Source organism: Chelonia mydas, chromosome 1 (genome assembly GCF_015237465.2).
Source record: "Chelonia mydas isolate rCheMyd1 chromosome 1, rCheMyd1.pri.v2, whole genome shotgun sequence".
NCBI lineage: Eukaryota > Metazoa > Chordata > Testudines > Cheloniidae > Chelonia > Chelonia mydas.
In genome coordinates this window covers 193,923,701-193,943,523 of record NC_057849.1, presented here as the reverse complement: position 1 = coordinate 193,943,523, position 19,823 = coordinate 193,923,701, and the positions used below count along the sequence as shown (strand labels likewise).

At 37.7% G+C, this 19,823-nt stretch overlaps 2 protein-coding genes across 5 annotated transcripts in view; one reads left to right on the top strand and one right to left on the bottom strand.

Annotated features, from left to right (window-relative positions):
- Positions 1–19,823, bottom strand: part of CMSS1 (cms1 ribosomal small subunit homolog) — a 361,068-nt gene that overhangs the window by 317,228 nt on the left and 24,017 nt on the right. The window lies entirely within an intron of this gene.
- The window catches only part of FILIP1L (filamin A interacting protein 1 like), a 284,630-nt gene that overhangs the window by 256,635 nt on the left and 8,172 nt on the right, over positions 1–19,823 (top strand). For 2 of the 3 annotated variants that reach the window (XM_037908258.2, XM_027824058.3), the window contains one exon: positions 8,012–11,249. In XM_037908258.2, the coding sequence (XP_037764186.1) occupies positions 8,012–10,781 (2,770 nt within the window). In that variant the 3' untranslated portion in view covers positions 10,782–11,249. Of the gene's footprint in view, positions 1–8,011; positions 11,250–19,823 lie in introns of those variants that run through there. The other variant, XM_037908272.2, reaches the window with a different exon arrangement.

Sequence of the window (19,823 nt, the reverse complement as noted above, 5' to 3'; positions counted from 1 at the left end):
GGCTCAGGTTGGGGAATCTCGCTCACATCCTCAGCCATGAAGACCGATGCAAAGAATTCATTTAGTTTCTCCGCAATGGCCTTATTTGTCCTGAGTGCTCCTTTAGCATCTTGATTGCCCACTGACCCCACGGGTTGTTTAGCAGGCTTCCTGCTTCGGATGTACTTAAAAAAAATTTTGCTGTTACTTTATGACTCTTTGGCTAGCTGTTCTTGAATTCTTTTTTGGCCTTCCCAATTATATTTTCACACTTCATTTGCAATAGTTTATGCTCCTTTCTATTTTCCTCACTAGGATTTAACTTCCACTTTGTAAAGGACGCCTTGTTGCCTCTAACTGCGTCTTTTACTTTGTTGTTTAGCCACGGAGACACTTTTTTGGTCCTCTTACTACATTTTTAAAATTGGGGTATACATTTAAAATTGACCTCTAGTATTGTGTCTAGAAAAAGTTTCCATGCAGCTTGCAGGAATTTCACTTTTGGCGCTGTACCTTTTAATTTCTGTTTAACTAGCTTCCTCATTTTTGTGTAGTTCCTTTCTGAACTTAAATGCTACTGTGGAGGGCTGCGCTTTGGTGTTTCTCTCCCCGCCCCCCCTTCCCCCGGGATTATGTTATGGTCACTATTATCAAGCAGCTCAGCTATATTCACCTCTTATTTTTGACATTGACAGTACTTGTTGTGTATAGTCATTTTCACAGATTTTTTTATTGGTCAGTTCAACTTCTGCCTTATGCACTAGTGTGATATCATTCCTGTGCACTTCTGATGGGGAAGAGTTTCTGGGAACACACTTCCCAAAGCCCTGCATGAGAACAGTTAGCAATAACAGCAAAGTTTGAACTGAAATCAAGGAGGCAGTCATATACAAGAAGGATAACGTGGGGAGACAGTAGATTCTAGCATGTTTTTTGCTGCTGTTCTCAGGACTGCCCAAAAGACCTAATAAACATCAAAAGGAGAGCAAACTGTTGCAAGTGTTTTTCAAGGAATGTTGAGAGGCTGTGCGTACTACTCTTTCTCTCTCTCTTTTTTTAAATGATTCTGCGGCACTGTCAAAGTACAAGGTGTTCTACCAAAATATTTAATTTTTCTGAAATTAGTCAATTTAAAGAATCAAGTTACATGTCCCCTTTAAAGACATACATGGCAGCCCAGCAAATAAATTATATCTTGGCTATACCCAGTGGGGTATATTATTTTCTCTGTGCATGTTTCATTTTAAATTTCCATGAATTAAGTTACTCGTGCATCCAGACCACAAAGCTTTCTGTTTATGATCCCAACAGATCTCCATCTGATTAGGGTTGTATGGACAGATAATCACCAAGGTACATTCAGATAAAAAAGAACCGTGGTGGATAACTCAAGAGCTAATACACTTTCTTAGCAGTCAATACTGAACTGGTGCCTTTGGGAGGATATTAAAGGAGCGTTGCATTTTAGAGTAAGACTAAAACCAAGGTCCCAATCGCTATTGGTTGTTATAGAGAATCTCTTACTTTTTCCTTCCCTCTTGAATACGTCTCTGTGTGTCTGTGTATATGTCCGGCATCATGACTAACTTCCAACTCTGGTAAATATATTCTGGTGACCTATTTTCTACTATTATGGATGAATAAGGTATGCCTCACTTCTTGTCCTAAACTGTTACTGTTGAGTTTCATCCCAGAGGTGGCAGCACAGGTCCCTGTATAGTCACTTGTCTAGGAATGTTAAGTTTATAAAACAATTTAGGATTAGAAGGATGCTATAAAGATGTGATTAACTGCCCAGTGGAGAACATACCTTACTGTAAGAGTTCTCATTTTAAATTAAACTTTCATATCAAGACATTTGTCTGAAAATGCTCTCGGATCTTGTATCTGATATGCCTTTAATTTTCCTTTAGTTCAAATTTGGACTTAATTTTTAAAAAATCATTTTAAAATAATGTCAATTTTTAAATAAAGTGTTGCCATTCTGTTGGGCAGTGCTGATTGATCCAGATAAAGCCAATACATTATATAATCGCTGTGGCATGCTGTTGTTGCTATGATTTTAGAAGCCTTTGACTTTCTTTATAAAAGGAAAAAAGTAAGCACCAATAAAGATAATACATAGGATATAAAAATAGCCGTAACATAGGTATTCATAAACATTACACATCAATAAGTAGGATTGCAGGGAAGGAAAAATGTATGCATACACATCCCAAGACTGGAAAATAATTAGTAAAGCCAAGCTTTACTGCCATAAACTATAAGGGAATGCAAGACTGACTTTCTTCCGGAAAGAAATACTTAACTATATTGGTGTTAAAACTCACACCAATTTGTAGGATTTACCAGAAGTGATAAAGCATGTTTCTTTTCTTGTTAATGGCCAGGCTTTGGCTTTTCTAGTTACTGGGAAGAATGCCTCAGACAGAGTAAGAATCATGATTTCATTTACATTTCAAACTTTCAGCTTAAAATTTTTATTTACATTATACAAAGGAATTTCAAATACATGTCCAAAAACATAGAAGCAAGTCTCCTCAAGTTGACACCTGTAGAATATTTGCTGAATGACATCTTAAAATTAACTATAAACACATCCGTAAGCTTTACAAATAGAGAAAATATTTTAGGTTTACACACAGGTTCCAAGATGACACCAGAATTCTCTTCAAAAATATGAATCTGAAACTTTATAAAAGTCTCTGGGTCTTAGAAATGACAGATATTTTAAGTGCCTATGACCTGAACCAAAACTCTAGCTACAGCAGCTTCTTCACTGTTTGCAGGGAGACTTGTCAAGGTATAAATTTTACAGGCCGAGGTCCCTTTCTGTTAAATCCTTGAAAATTTGTCCTTTTCAAGTGTTCACTATGCAGAAACGTAGGTCTGTTTTACTCTTGGTACTTAAAATATAAATCTCATTCTTGAACAAACTAAATATGAGAAACAGAGCGAGACACAAAAAATTACAGAAACAAGGATCTTATGATCTCATCCCTGCCACAATCTCTTTAGTTTACTTACAACACAAACTTAAAGAGAGAGCACTTCCCCTACTGTCCCACAAAAATTCCAAACGATACTAACGTAATATAATACATGAAGATACTGGAAAACCCCACTTACAAAACATACCACATGACACCGTAAAACAATGTGCTATTAGATATGTTTTGTAAGAGGCAGATAGTCATATAATACTAAATATAACTAGTGCAATCTAACCCAGTGAGCAGTTAGGTATGGAGAAGAGTTGAATACATATAGAGACTCCAACAAGCTACAATATGTCCATTGGAAAAAGTCAGCTGTGATGAAAAAATGAGAATTTCAAGGACGATAAATATGATTTTTTTTTAAAAGAACAGGCAATTGGCATTTCATATATAAGTGAGATAATAAAACAGAATAAGGTTAATAACTTATATAACTATAACAGAAGCTCTGAAGACAAGTAGTAATAAGACACTGCTTTGACTCTGTTTAACTACCTAACATTCATGTCTATAAAAACAGCTTCCAAGACCTGTTTTTGCTGGACTGGATTCAGTAAGTGCTCTTGTAGTCCCATGGGATCAAGTACTTGGAATTGTCTAAATGATGTATCTATCTTTGTCTAAAATGTAACTACATTCTTATGAAATACAACTCAAAATGGAAATAATTCAAATATTTAACCTAATTGGACAGCCTGATGATTTATTGATGGTTTCCTTTCCTTCCTGATCACTCTCCAGTAAAATGTATTAGTGTCCTTTAGAGGAGACTTGGCAGGTTAAAAATCACATTTTAAAAACAAAACTTAGCTATATTATAGCTACAACTTACATTATTAAACCTCAAAACATTGTACAAAATCAAATTTGTTCGTCACCTTTTATGCTTTTTCAGGACTGACTCAGAGAAGCACAAAAAGTAAATGCACACTTCCCACCAGGTGTACTGCTTGCTACGGTGAAAAGTCCCACAACACCCTCTAGGTAGTCAAGTCCTGATCCTGCAATAAGCTCCACATAGGAAGTCCCCTAGAGAGAGCCCCTCAACGTCCACCCATACCAAGCTCATTGCAGGATCAAGGTCTAAGTATTTGCAGGAAGGAATTTTCAATCTGTTCAATGAAAACTAACTAGTCAGTTTCATGTTTTTATTGTCAATTTCACTTTCTGGTTGGTTAGTACTGTAGTGTGATGTCTGAATTGCAAACACTACAGGGAAATGTTCACATCCAATCAAAAAAGACAATGAAAATATTTATGATGTTAAGGCAATTTATTTTATTTTTGCAATCTCAACAACAAATACATAACAACACTGATATAATCCCATAAATCTCATATTGTATACACATATGCTATATGTCTTAAATACAGAAACAAAAACTAAAGTTTAACATACACATTAGTTTCACGGTCACCTTCCTAAAATTCCTTTCCAAAAACCAGACAACTATCTCACAATTATGGATGTGAAGAATTTATGAGCATTATCAAAATATTCCATCTTGTAATTGATTTTATTGAGTAAAACAGTATTTTCAAGAAACCTAGATAAAAATCCAAATACAGGTGAAATATTTTGGAAATTTTATTGTAATTTCTATGCTGTCCTAAATGTAATAGGTATGTGTTTTGGCGTGGTTGGTGGTTTTTTGTTTTTGTCTAATTTTGGAAAGAAATTTTAGGAAAACAAACATGAAACCAATGTGTTTTGTATTTTTATTTTTGCACTGTTTGTATGCATTTCCATTTTTTGACAAACTATATATATATATATATATATATGCATATGCGCAATAGGATTTTAAGGTAAGGTAGACACATTATTTAGAGTATTGTGATGTCCACTATGCATTTGGTGTTTTCTAAACCCAGGGGAGGATATAATCCATGTTCCAAAAAGCATACATTTTACAAAGACAGATGATGGGAAAGGGAATGGGATGTAATGTAGAAGCAAAGTGAGGCTAGGTATTGTTTACTTGGGTTGGGTTGGGGTTTGTTTGTTTTTTTTGCAGGCTGGGGAAGGATTGGTTTGTAGTGATATTTATGTTTAACACACTAAAATCCCTTTTTCCTCATGGCTTCTGAAATACACTACATAATCTATGTTAATCTTGCTAAGGTGATTTCAAACAAGGCTTCTTCCCTTCAAAAAGAGATGAATTTGAAGGTACAGAAACACTTGCTTTTTATTCCCAGTAGGTTTTCAAATTCCATTTAAAAAAAAAATTTTTTAAGTGAAGGATAATGTCTTCAATATACTGCAGACATCCCTTCCAGTTGCCTGACTTGGACTTCAGAATGACCAAACAGACTGGGCCCCAGAGAATTCATCCAGATTAGACAATGAGCCAGGACAGGTACCAGTAATATAATTAGCTTGTTTAAATACAAATGCAGAGCAGACTTGATCAAAGCTCAATTTGTGTACCTCACTTGAGTCTCAGGCCCTGATTCAGCAAAGACGTTATTAAGACTCAGGTGGTCCCTTACTTTAACAAGCAGTCCCAGTAACTAGTGAGATAATGCTATAGAAGAGAATGAAGATACAAACAGGAATGCATATACAGTACACATGTTGAAAGATTTCAGTGACTACTCACTCAGACACCAGTCAACTGAAACATTTAAATTAAAGAAAAATCTGTTAACTAAATTGCATTATAAAATCACTATAAAACAACCATGGAAAAGTTAGAACTGTTTAAGGTTTTGTGGCCAACCACGTCCTCTAGAAATAAAACTTTAAGAAATAAAACATAGCAAGAATTCAAACATTTTTGTTTTTTGGGCTAAGTCGCTATCACCTAGTTAAAAGGTAATCAGTAATATACTCAACAGCTAATTTAAGTATTACTCATTTGGCCCTTGTCCAGACAGTATCCCTTTAAAAAGAATGATCAAGATAAGGAAACAATTTGATAAAGTAAAACCAAGACTAATAAATTGGAATAAATTCAACCAGCATTATTACAAGATGGCTAACCTCAGGCACACACAAAAGCTGAACAACCCCAAGTGAAACTGCTAGTTATGCTTCTGTTATGGTTTTGTATCTATGGCAACACCAAATCATCAACTGAACTTCACTACTAAAGCACTCAGGGGTGGGGAAGACAGGAGATTTACATTGTTGGGAACACAAATACAAGTTGTAATATATAAAAATGAAAGAGAGTCATTAAGTAGAACTTTTTTTAAAAACCAACAATGTAATAATAAGTCTTTGACTCTGTTGCTCCTGCCATCTTGAGCAGACTTCCTGTATTCGTCTGCCTTATCAACCCACTCTCATTTCTCAAAGCTCATTTCAAAAAATTCTTCCCTTGCCGACGCCTTTTAACGTCCATTTCCCAATTATATTCTTAAAAACTCTATAAATAATTTGACAATGTTCGTAAGAATGATTCCATATAAGTTAAGCTTACCACATTTTATTATTATTCTTCATGCTGTCAATTTTGCACATAAAGAACTTCACTGCAAGAGCAATGATTTATTTGCTGTAACAGAATAAATACCTTGGGTTTAGTGAATGTGCTGTGAGAGATTTTGTATAGCCAATGTCGGAAACCTCTATTCATTGCCACCATTAGAAATGGACACGTACCAAATCAACCTGCATAGTGTCAGAAGCTTTCTACCATGTAAGAATCCAGGCTCCATTACTGCCAAATGAGTAGGTGTTGCTGAGACTGAATGCTAAGCCCTCAGGACTATGTTCCTCAAGTCACTGAACAGCTTATTAAGGATCAGCATGGATGGAGTACCACCTAGTTCTTCCTGAATGAGATGATGATGGTAGTTGTAACATGGAACTTTAGAAAGAGTCTTATCGCATAATCTCTTTTTTCCTAATAAATGTCATTTAATATAGACATTACATGCACAGACATTCACTGTGCAGAGATTCTAGTATTTGTTTCTCTATTATGTTTTTTGTTTCTACTTATGTTTTTCACATGCTTTTTTAATGCTTCAAGGAGCTTACTTTGTGGGTCAGAAATAAGTAAAGAGCTGATGGAAAGGAGGCAGAAATAGTGAAAAGATCAGGTTACATTTTATTTTAGCCCCCTCAGTGTCTCGGAGACAAAAAAGAAAGGCCCATGAAAGATCCAAATTCTAAGATATTTGGGTTTATTCAGGTCCCTGCAGGACACAAATGCACAGACCATCTTTTGCCACTGAAATATCCTGCATCTCATAAACAAGGAAAGATTATGAACCTATACTTGAGCTACAACAGTTACAGGTAAAACCTGATTTTAGGAAAATCTCAAGAAACACCTCAAGCCTTCACAAAAAGGCAGGGTTTCATACTATGACTTTCAGATACACCATCAGATCTGAATTTTGGACAACAAGGAATTTGGGATTTCTGAGGTGCAAAACAACTTCCAACCTAAGCATTTACCTGTTTACAGCAGAATTAGACTGCTACAAGATGGCAAGGATCCCTTTTCACTTAGAAGTGGCTGACACTATGTTTTTCTATTAATTTAGCTATATCAATTGTTACACTGCCATAATTAAATCAGTGAAACCCCTTACTGTGGACATCCACACTAGATTGTAGTATTGATATTACCTACATCCGTTTCTAAATAACCAATACAGCTACATAGCGATAAAAACTGTGTGTGTAGACCAGACCTTAGGAACCAGACAATTTAATTTTGTTCTAGAGTGGGGTGTCTGAAGCTTGCCCAACTGATGGAGTTGCACTGGCAAATGCAGAAGCCTGAAGGCTGTACTGTACCTTTACTGCAGAAACAGGTAGTAGAGCCCACAGATCTGAATGAGCAACATGGACTGGCACGTCTGGTTAAAATGAAGCACTTCATGTGAGGACTTCTAGTCTCTGTGGCCTTTTCCGCTGCACGACAAAGTCAGGCAGCCTCGGGCTACATCATAGATTGCACTTTGTTCACCTCTACTCTAGATGGTATCATAATTCTAAACACATGTATTTGAAAAATCCACTACAAAAACTACTACAAAATAAAACAAACATACTTTGTGTTTTTCAGATTGAAAAAGCTGATTGACCAAGAAACAGCCTATCAGGCAAAAAAAGAGAAGGAAAACAACAAGAAAATAACTAAATTGAAAGAAGAACTGACAAAACTAAAATCATTTGCTTTAATGGTGGTGGATGAACAGCAAAGACTTACAGAACAGTTGAACCAACAAAGTCAAAAAATCCAAGAGCTAATCACTACTGCAGAGCAAGTACACGAGAAACTCACTATTGCTGAAGCAAAAGCGGAAGAAGAGAAGCAGAAAGCCATCCGGCTGGAAGCAGAATTGCAAGCGCAAACCAATAAGATTTCCCAAGAACAAGAAACAATGATGGCCAAACTAACCAATGAAGACAGCCAGAATCGCCAGCTCCGGATAAAATTAACAGCACTCACTCGACAAATTGATGAATTAGAGGAGACTAATAAGTCTTTACGAAAAGCAGAGGAAGAACTGCAAGACATAAGGGAAAAAATAAATAAAGGAGAATGTGGAAATTCCACCCTTATGTCTGAAGTAGAAGAGTTACGAAAACGTGTCCTGGAAATGGAAGGTAAAGATGAAGAGCTCATAAAAATGGAAGATCAGTGTAGAGAGCTTAATAAAAAATTAGAAAAAGAAGCAGAACAAAACAAGAACTTTAAAGCAGAAGTTGACAAACTCAACAAAAGAATTATGGAGCTGGAGAAATTAGAAGATGCTTTCAACAAGAGCAAACAAGAATGTTATGCTCTGAAATGCAATCTAGAAAAAGAAAAAATGTTAACAAAGCAATTATCTCAGGAGTTGGAAGGCTTAAAAGCTAGAATTGGAGAGCTTGAAGCCATTGAAATCAAGTTAGAAAAAACAGAATTCACACTCAAGGAAGATTTAACTAAACTGAAAACATTAACGGTCATGCTTGTGGATGAAAGAAAAACAATGAGTGAAAAAATAAAGCAAACAGAAGAAAAGTTACAATCTGCAACTTCCCAGCTTCAGGTGGAGCAAAAGAAAGTGATGTCAGTTACAGAAAAACTAATTGAGGAAAGTAAAAAGGCACTGAAATCAAAATCTGATGCAGAGGAAAAAACGTCCAGTGTAACAAAGGAAAGAGATGAACTGAAAAACAAACTAAAAGCAGAGGAAGAGAAAGGAAATGATCTCTTTTCCAAGGTAAATATTCTAAGGAAAAGGCTTCAGTCACTAGAAGCCATTGAAAAAGAGTTTCTTAAAAATAAACTCAAAGAGACAACTAAATCAAGCACATCCTTACAGCAAGAGAACAACAAGATTAAAGAACTTGCCCAAGAAGTTGAGAGGTTGAAAAATAAGCTGAAAGAAATGAAGGCCATAGAGGATGATCTCATGAAAACTGAAGATGAATTTGAGTCTCTAGAGCGAAGATACATCAATGAACGAGACAAAGCTAAATTTCTATCAGAAGAACTGGAGACTGTGAAAATGGAACTGGCTAGGTATAAGTTAGTAGAGAAGGCAGAGTCCAACCAAGAACAGTGGCTTTTCAAAAAACTTAAAGAAGAAGAAGCGAAGTCAGGGCACCTGTCTAGAGAGGTAGATGCATTGAAAGAGAAAATTCATGAGTACATGGAAACAGAAGACGTGATAAGTCATCTACGGGGTGATCATATGGTCCTACAGAAGAAATTCACCCAGCAAGAAAACAAAAACAGGGAGTTGGCAAGAGAAATTGATAGCCTTACCAAAGAATTAGAGAGATACAGACGCTTCAGTAAGAGCCTTAGACCGAGTCTTAATGGAAGGAGAATTTCTGACTTGCAGGTTTTCTCTAAAGAAGTCCAGACAGATCCAGCAGACAATGAACCACCTGATTACAAGAGCCTTGTTCCTTTAGAACGAGCAGTCATAAATGGGCAATTGTATGAAGAGAGTGATAATGAAGATGAAAACAATGATGAGGAGCAAACAGTGTCTTTCAAATGCAATTCATCCATTGCAAATGCAGTAAACAAAAAGTTATGGATCCCATGGATGAAGTCCAAAGAAAGCCATCCTCAAAATGGAAAAATTCATAACAAACAGAATGGAAATTGTGCACAGCCACGAGACTTAGTTCTAAGTCACACACCTGGTCAACCTCTTCATATAAAGGTTACACCAGACCATGGACAAAACACAGCTACCCTTGAAATAACAAGCCCTACCACAGACAGTCCTCACTCTTACACTAGTACAGCAGTTATACCCAACTGTGGCACACCAAAGCAAAGAATAACCATTATTCAAAATACCTCCTTAATGCCTTTAAAATCAAAAATCGCTGATGGTTACATGAGTCCAGAGCAAGCCGTGCCACCTATTACATTGGCTACTTTTGCAAGATCTCAAACTCCTGAATCATGTGGCTCAATAACTCCAGAAAGAACAATGTCTCCGTTGGCTCTGACAGGTTCTTCAAGTTCTCCAGAACAAATGCTTTCTCCAGAACCTTTGGAAATTGGTGCCAAGCATACTCTTTTTAGAGTATCCCCAGACAGGCAATCGTCATGGCACTTTCAAAGATCTAACAGCACTGGTTCAAGTGTAATAACTACTGAGGATAATAAAATCCATATTCATTTAGGAAGTCCTTATGTTCAGGCTCTTGCTAATTCAGCAAAACCTTGTACTCCAATTCAGGATAACAGAACTCCAGCACTAACTAATGGAATACACAGTAAGCCTACTAGTAAAATCACAAGCAGTATCACAATCACACCAACAGCCACTCCTCTCCCACGGCAATCACAAATTACAGTAAGTAATGTCTATAACTGATCCCCACCCATGCTGACTCCCTTACCAGCAACCCATCCTATTTTTCATCCCAGCAAGAATAATTTAGAACACCCCCTTTATTTTGGGAGAGATCTGTGCATGAACTGTACAATCCTATTTGGAACTAATGTTAAGTTTTGCCTGCTTAGTCATATCAAGTGTGCACTTACTGTATATCTTTTCATTGAAATATCTTTATGTAAAATATTTAGTCTTCCACTTTTATAAATGCATCTTTATGTATTTCCATTTTCCATAACTCACATTACTTTTGATTGCAAGGTGTATTGGTGAAATATTTTAACATTACAAAACAGTAAATAATTGGTTGTTTTTACCATTGCTTGCAGAATTATTTGTTCTTTTGGGCTGTGTGTGTGTGCGCATTTTGTATTTTTGCATGTATGACAGACTTTTATTTTAATCCTTGAAATGCCTGCTAAATACAGATAAGAACTGTTTCATTACCTTCCTTCTATTGCCCAATTTTTCCTAGCCTTATTACTCAAATTATTATTTTTAGATCAAACACACACAAAATCACATGTACAGTACCAATTTTAAGTTCATGATGCATAAATCACATGTTTTGGGGCATGTCAATCACTGGGAATTTTGTGAGCGTGGATTTTTTTAAACACTTTGTCATTCCGTTAAAACTCAATCTGTTTCCTCCTTCAAATCTTGGCTTGACTTGAGAAGTTTATATCACAGAATTATTTTCTTTTTCCGTAAGGCAAGCTCTTAGTCTACATTAAAAATACTAATGTTTAAAGACCTTGCAAGAACGTTAACAGCAACATGTACATTTTAAAAAGACCAACGAGAAGAATGGCTCCACAGCATGATTTTATTATTCAAGAAAGGAGGGAAGGAGGGAGCAGGGTTGGAACCTAGATTACGGTCCATCATTCTACATATTAGTTAGGCACAGTGAAGAAGAGAAAGCAAAATGAATGACAGGACCCCTTACAGTTTCTGAAATGATAAAATAAGTTGGTTACCAAAAATGAGAATACTATAGTCCAGCTATTTGAATTTATACATCCCTCCAGACACAGTACAGACACAAAGGGTATGTCTACACTACGAAATTAGGTCGAATTTATAGAAGTCGGTTTTTTAGAAATCGGTTTTATATATTCGAGTGTGTGTGTCCCCACAGAAAATGCTCTAAGTGCATTAAGTGCATTAACTCAGCGGAGTGCTTCCACAGTACCGAGGCTAGAGTCGACTTCCGGAGTGTTGCACTGTGAGTAGCTATCCCACAGTTCCCGCAATCTCCGCTGCCCATTGGAATTCTGGGTTGAGATCCCAATGCCTGATGAGGCTAAAACATTGTCGCGGGTGGTTCTGGGTACATATCGTCAGGCCCCCGTTCCCTCCCTCCCTCCGTGAAAGCAAGGGCAGACAATCGTTTCGCGCCTTTTTTCCTGAGTTACCTGTGCAGACGCCATACCACGGCAAGCATGGAGCCCGCTATCACCGTATGTCTCCTGGGTGCTGGCAGACGCGGTACTGCATTGCTACACAGCAGCAGCAACCCATTGCCTTGTGGCAGCAGACGGTGCAATAGGACTGGTAGCCGTCATCGTCATGTCCGAGGTGCTCCTGGTCGCCTGTGTGAGGTCGATCAGAAGCGCCTGGGCAGACATGGGCGCAGGGACTAAATTTGAGTGACTTGATCAAGTCATTCTCTTTAGTCCTGCAGTCAGTCCTATTGAACCATCTTATGGTGAGCAGGCAGGTGATACGGATTGCTAGCAGTCCTACTGCATCATCTTCTGCCGGGCAGGCAAGAGATGAGGATGGCTAGCAGTCCTATTGTACCATCTTCTGCCGAGCAGCTATGAGATGTGGATGGCATGCAGTTCTTCTGCACCGTCTGCTGCCAGCCAAAGATGTAAAAGATAGATGGAGTGTATCAAAACAAGAAATAGACCAGATCTGTTTTGTACTCATTTGCAAACCCCCCCTCCCACCCCTCATCTAGGGGACTCATTCCTCTAGGTCACACTGCAGTCACTCACAGAGAAGGTGCAGCGAGGTAAATCTAGCCATGTATCAGTCAGAGGCCAGACTAACCTCCTTGTTCCAATAAGAACAATAACTTAGGTGCACCATTTCTTATTGGAACCCTCCGTGAAGTCCTGCCTGAAATACTCCTTGATGTAAAGCCACCCCCTTTGTTGATTTTAGCTCCCTGTAAGCCAACCCTGTAAGCCGTGTCGTCAGTCGCTCCTCCCTGCGTCAGAGGAATGGCAAACAATCGTGCATCTGAGTTGAGAGTGCTGTCCAGAGCAGTCACAATGGAGCACTCTGGGATAGCTCCCGGAGGCCAATACCGTCGAATTGTGTCCACAGTACCCCAAATTCGACCCAGCAAGGCCGATTTAAGCGCTAATCCACTTCTCAGGGGTGGAGTAAGGAAATTGATTTTAAGAGCCCTTTAAGTCGAAATAAAGGGCTTCATCGTGTGGACAGGTGCAGGTTTACATCGATTTAACGCTGCTAAATTCGACCTAAAGTCCTAGGGTAGACCAGGGCTAATAGTACAATGCCGCTATTTTGACAAAACTGGGTCACACACCACAGTGATAGACGCTATATTAGTGCCTATAATAATAAATAATGACAATAGTATAAGCAATGCTGGCCTCAATTTGTCTGTATACCAAGAGTAAGACGCAATCAATGCTAACCTCTTGGAGAACATTATATACAGTGACACCAGAGCTTCATTTTAAATTTATAAGGCCAAAAGGTCTTAAATTCACTTCCCCATCACCTCTCTTTCTCTAAATAAAGAGCTACTACTGACATTTACTCTTTTAAAAACAGCTTTTAAAAAAAGTTAATCAAATTATGCATTTAGAAAACAAATCTTTTCACCACATTGCTAATCATCATAAATAGAAGCTCTCTACTTCAAACATCACAGCTCAAGATGAATTGGGCAGAATAAAGACAACAATCTTTTCCATGATTATGAACTGTGATATACATCTGATGAAGTGGGTTCTAGCCCATGAATGCTTATGCCCAAATAAATTTATTAGTCTCTAAGGTGCCACAAGGACTCCTCTTTTTTTTTTTTTTTTTGCTGATACAGACTAACACGGCTATCACTAAAACCTGTGATATTAATTGTCCTTCAACACTGATTCAGCAAAGGACTTTAAGCACGTGCTAAAGATGAATGGGGAGCTAATGATTATGACAGAAGACAATGGCTGATTGTAAAAGGAAAAGTTTCTATTTAGAAAACACAAAAATCTATCTTGATAATCAGCAACAATGGAAAAAGAAACAAAAGTAAGGTCCATGGGAGTTTCAATTAAATCAATTTTAAGAAGTGCACCAGAGTATTGCAACAGCATTTTTAAAAAGATTTCAACTACACAAGATAGGGTGAGCCCAGTCGAATCTCACGTACAGCCTGATCCAAAGTGGGCTTTGGATCAAGCCCTTTGCACCTGTTTTACAGCCGTTTAACTCCAATTACTTCAAAAGCTGAATTGAGTGGAACCAGAATCAGGCCCAGCATGTGATGTTCCTTAAGGTTCTTATCCTGCAAGGTGCGTATTGACTTCAGCATCCACTGACTTCAATGGGAGTGTTCAGCATCTTGTAGAATCAAGACCAAAAGGAGCATAATCTTATATGATGAGAACAACATACAGTTTATTACATTTGGCTTTAGTGTTCTTTTCTGCAGGGCCAATCCAAAATGGACATTAGATCTCTACGTAACTAATTTTCAACATAGATCCTGTAGATATGCACATTTTACAACAGTACATAACTCTGCAGTAATCACCAATATTCTGTTAGCAGACATTTGAAAATACTGAAAATGCCAGAGTCCTTTAAAAGAAAAAATCCTATTCCAGTCCTCACACATTTAAGCTTTACATTTTGTTTTTATTTTAAAATTATGTAGAAAACAAAATATTCTGGTTTGCATCTGCAATCTAATTAGATGCACAGAAATTAGTTGAACAACAACAAAACTAGGCAGTAATCTGTTACAATGTCTTTCAAAAATCAACTAAACAGTAGGAATTAGATTTAGTCATTTCTTGTCCTTTGGACAGTTGCCCAGTTCTTCTGAACAAAGACACTTAGAGTTCTGTTAAGTGAATTAAAAAACCTAGACCACAGATCACACCATTAAAAAGTTTAATTATTCAACAGGATAGTGCTTATTCTTCCTTGTTCATTTTTTACTAAGAGACCATTTTCACTACAGGAAAATAATTTTCAATTAACAAAAGGCAAAGGAAACAGCAATAGGATATTACTATTCATAGAAAAGTTGCATCAAACTTGCCTGTGAGCATCTTTGTCACATTTCCCCATAACAGTATACCTTTTGATTAAGATCAACAGATATGCCTTCTGCCAAAGAGACTATACATATCATACTTGCAGGGTCATGGACTCCGTGATGTATTTATTTTTGCTGTTGACTTCCACCCAAAGAAGCAAGATGGAGCAACGATTTCAAATACAAGTCAGGCTTTCAGAAGACAAACTGTTCACTTCTCTCTTATTCCAAAGAGCTGATCAGTAGTGGATGAGGAAGCAAATTTATTTCTGGATATATTTACAGACTGTAGCATAATTACTTTTAAACAACTTTCTTAATTAAAATAAGGTAGCTTTAATGTTGTCACAAAGAATGAAATCATTGTCTAGTGGTTGAAGGCATGCCTACTACTTCCCTATGTTATCTCGGGCAAGTCACTTCACCTCTCTACCTCTCAAATTTCCCAACTCTAAAAAAGGCATGATAATATTTACCTACATCACTGGTGGGTTGGAGGATGAAGCTCAGTTAATTTGTCTATAAATTGCTTTATGAGCCTCCCTTGATGAAAGGTGCTCTATTAAAAAGGTCAAAGTATTATGATATTAAAATATAATAATGAATAACAATTGAGCAAATATAAAGCAGTTTTCATGAGAGGATCTCAAAATACTTTACAAAAAGAGGGTCAGTAACACCATTCCATTTTGCAAGTGGAAACTATCTTTTGCGTTTTCCAGTAGCTAGCACAACTAAGCCCCAAACCTAAGAAGTGCCTTTAAGTACTACTGTAATAATGCAAATTAATAATAATAGTGAAAGTATGGATACAGAAAATGTTAACCAGGCTGGATCAGATGAATTGAACCTCTGGAACAGATCACCATACCATGCTCAAAGCACAGACTGTTTTGAAGGGGGCCGGGGGGAGGAGACCACATCAATCAACTGAATATTTTGCTAACCAAAACATAGACTTGCATGTCATGCATGTGTGTCAGACAGAGAAAGAGAAAATGAAAGATTGCAGATTTTGTGTAATGGCCACTGACCCAAGGTTTTGAAGAAAATTTGTTGTCCTTTTATTTATAAAGTAATTAAAAATAATTAAATTGGGTGCAAATGTTAAAAATGGACATCACTGTGGATAAATTGTTAGCATAATAGTAAAACATACTAGTGCCACAGGAAATGGAACAATCTCTAGAGTGAAAGAGGTGGAGAATAGATTAGGTGACCTTCCTCCTTGTACCATGTATAGATTCCCTGTGATTGTCACTGACTCTCTTCCATTCTATCCTTTCTTCTCTTTCCATTTTACTGTGCTTTTGTTGTGAGAAGTCGGAACAAAAATAAGAGTAGGACATATCTGAATCTTGGGTTCCTGTTTTTAAAGATTACAAAAAAAGTGCTAAAAAAGTTTAAGCCTCTTATTGTGCTTCATTATTGTGCATGAAGACCATCAAAGAGATTTTTAAATATTTTGTTCTACATAATTATAATAGAAAGTGCAGATCTTTTTGTTGGAAGATTTCAGCAAGATTTCTGGAGGTACGATATCACATAAGGTTGTAACCTGAGGTGCGGCTCTCCCAATACACAGCTGAGGGGAGGGGAATATTCTCAGTCTTGAAAGGGGCAGAGAATGGGGATTGCCTCGTCTTAGAGTACATCTACACTGTAGTTGGGAGGTATAATTCCAGGTTGCGTAGGTGTACATACGCTAGCTTTGATGAAGCTAGTGTGCCTAAAACCACAGTGTATCTGCAGTGGTGCAGGGATAGTGTCCCTAGCCTCTGTTTGCCAGAAGATGGGAATGGATCACTTGATGATTACCTGTTCTGTTCATTCCCTCTGAGGCACCTGGCATTGGCCACTGTCGGAAGACTGGATACTGGGCTAGATGGACCTTTGGTCTGACCCAGTACAGCCTCAAACAGCATCTCACAATTCAGACTTTCAGAAGATCTTGTTAGCATTCTCTACCAAAAAGAGACCCTGACATTTCTAATTTTAAAAACAAACTGTATGTGTGCGTGCATGTGCCAGAGAGCAGAAGCAAGCTTGAGGCTATTCTTATACGTCATATGAAAGCAGTAAAGGACAAAAAAAAACAAGACAGGTTGCTCTTTTCTGCTTCATGGTTCACTTCTACAGGGAAAAAGTATTTTCTCCCCACTTTGACTTTAAGAAATTAGCAAACTATGGTAAAAAAAAATTATAGAAAAAAGATACTTGATTATTAAATAAAACATTTCTAGATCAAGTGTACACAAAAGATTTCCCTAGAAAGCAAGTTCAGCTAAGGCCTCTCTTCCATCCTTCTCCTAAGACAAACAGTAAGGGTCACTATATGCCCTTGAAAAACAGGAATGTCCAAAACCAATATTTTGCTCTGTTATTTGTAAACCCTTGCAGAATGATCACCTTAAGAAGCTGCCAGCATTTCAAAGGCCACTCTTGCAAGTCTCATCATACATTGACACCAACCCCTTCCCAGACCCTTCAGTGAGCCCTACTCCTAACAAGCCTTTGAACAAACCCTTCCCCTGGGTATGGAGTCAAACCCTCAGGGAAGGAGGATGGGGGCTAACTGGTTAGGGAAAGGGAGGGGCTACCACCCTTTTCAACAGACTTCTTTGATGCCCAACACGACTGTCCCCTGCGTGTCCTCAACAGCATCCTCCAATGACAGACGTACTGGATTTTCACTTTGAAGATATGCACAATGGGAGCTGCTGGGTGCTCAGCACATTTGAAAGTCAGGCCACTTATTTAGGTTTCTAAATATGGAAAAAGGAGAGTAATTTTAGGCACACAGGTTTGAAAACCTTGCCAATTTATTTGGGAGGAGAGCCAGTCTAGTAGCACGGCAGTGCTCTCTACTGTCTTGCAAGAGACATACTTTTTGGTCCCAGTCTCCTGCTGTTCGGAAAATTCACAGGTTAAAATATTGCAGAAGTAATGTGCTCATCTGATTAATGGAGACAATGCCCAACATTATTCAACAGCAACCCCTAATAGCTAGTTAAGGAGATGAATTGATGAAAATTGAAGGTACAGCCAGCTAAATCCTCCTTACCCAGAAGGACAGTAGACAAGCAAAGCTGAAAGAAAAAAAAACTGGGACTCCTTACACCTCTTACAAGGTTTTAAAATGCATCCTTCCCCACACAGAAAAAATTTGGGAAACAATTGTATGGCAGAATGATTAAGATGAATCATGGGTTGGGGCATAGAGATGGAGGAACCATGTGCATCATAACTAGGAAATATTAGATATTGAGACAGGCTAAACAAAAGCTGACAACTCCCAAATCTCCAGACTTAAGCAATGGGTAGAACAAACATCATGTTACCAGTGTAACAAGAAAAGAAGATCTTAAGACTTCAACGCAGCATGGGTGGGTGTGAGAGAGACATTTTAATGCTAAAATCAAATGCTAAAACCACCCCACTAACAGGAAGGTTTTGACAAATATAATCTGACTGTGAAATGTTATTACAAGGGCAAATCCTACAATCAACAGCCACAGAGTATTATTGCATTCTCTGCACGAGAACATAACCTCCTGGTCCAACATGCTGAGGTGACTCAATCATAGAGAGAGACACTCAAAATAATCAGATTAGTCAACTGTTACAACCAAACATGATTCATAACAGGGCACAGAGTGGGATTCACATGTAAAGAGGTTTTAAATATACCAGGAAAGGCTTTCATATTGTTGACGGTTTATCTGAAAAGCGAAAAAGTGTGTATACACTTAAATACTGGCACTCCCCTCAAAAATACTTAGCACATACAGTACGGAACACTCATCTTCAAAGTACAGTACTAACTTTAATTAATGTTAACAGCACCTCTGTGAGGAAGGTAGGAAACAATGTCTTCATTTTACAGCTGGAGAAATTGAAATAGAGAGGTTAAGTGACTTCTTTAAAGCAACAGAGTGAGTCAGTCCAGGACAAGATTAAAACTCAGGAGTTCTTAAACTCATACTCAGGTCATTACAGACCACGTTTCTCTTTTAGAAGTGAACACCACAAAAAACAAAAAAATCCCAACACACACAGACTAGAAGGTGATCCTGGTCAAAACTCTTTTAAAATGTGGATTTCATAGAAGAAAAACCTTACCCTGAAATCTACAGCAGTTCCCAAGAATCCAAATGTGGATCCCATTTGTGAGCTCTTTGGGGCAGAGACTCTTATTTTCCAAATGTTTGTGCACTAGCAGACAGAATGGGGCCCCAACATTGTTGACCTCTGTGCGCTCCCACACAGTATGCTAAATAATAACGGGGGGAAATATATATTTACATTTTTGCACAATCAATCAATCCCAGTATTGAAGAAATTTCTGCTTTAAAATACATTTATGTCTAGTCCTACAGCTTCATATGCATCTTTTTTAGGGTGACCAGAGAGCAAGTGTGAAAAATCAGGACTGGGGGGGAGGGGGTAGAGTTGGCTAAAAAAGACAAAGCCCCTAATACTGGGACATCTGGTCACCCTAATCTTTTCGAAAACAAAACACTATAAAAAAAGTTATCACTGCAATCCTTAGTTGCCCAGAATCTGTACAAAAGAATCTCTGTTGCCAATAATCTTATGCAAGAAATAGATAAACAGATTTAAATCAAGAGGAAATGAGTTTACTGAAAACATTACCAATGTACATGGAGGTAACAGGCTAACATGTAAGTGTCAACACTGCCCTCTACTGG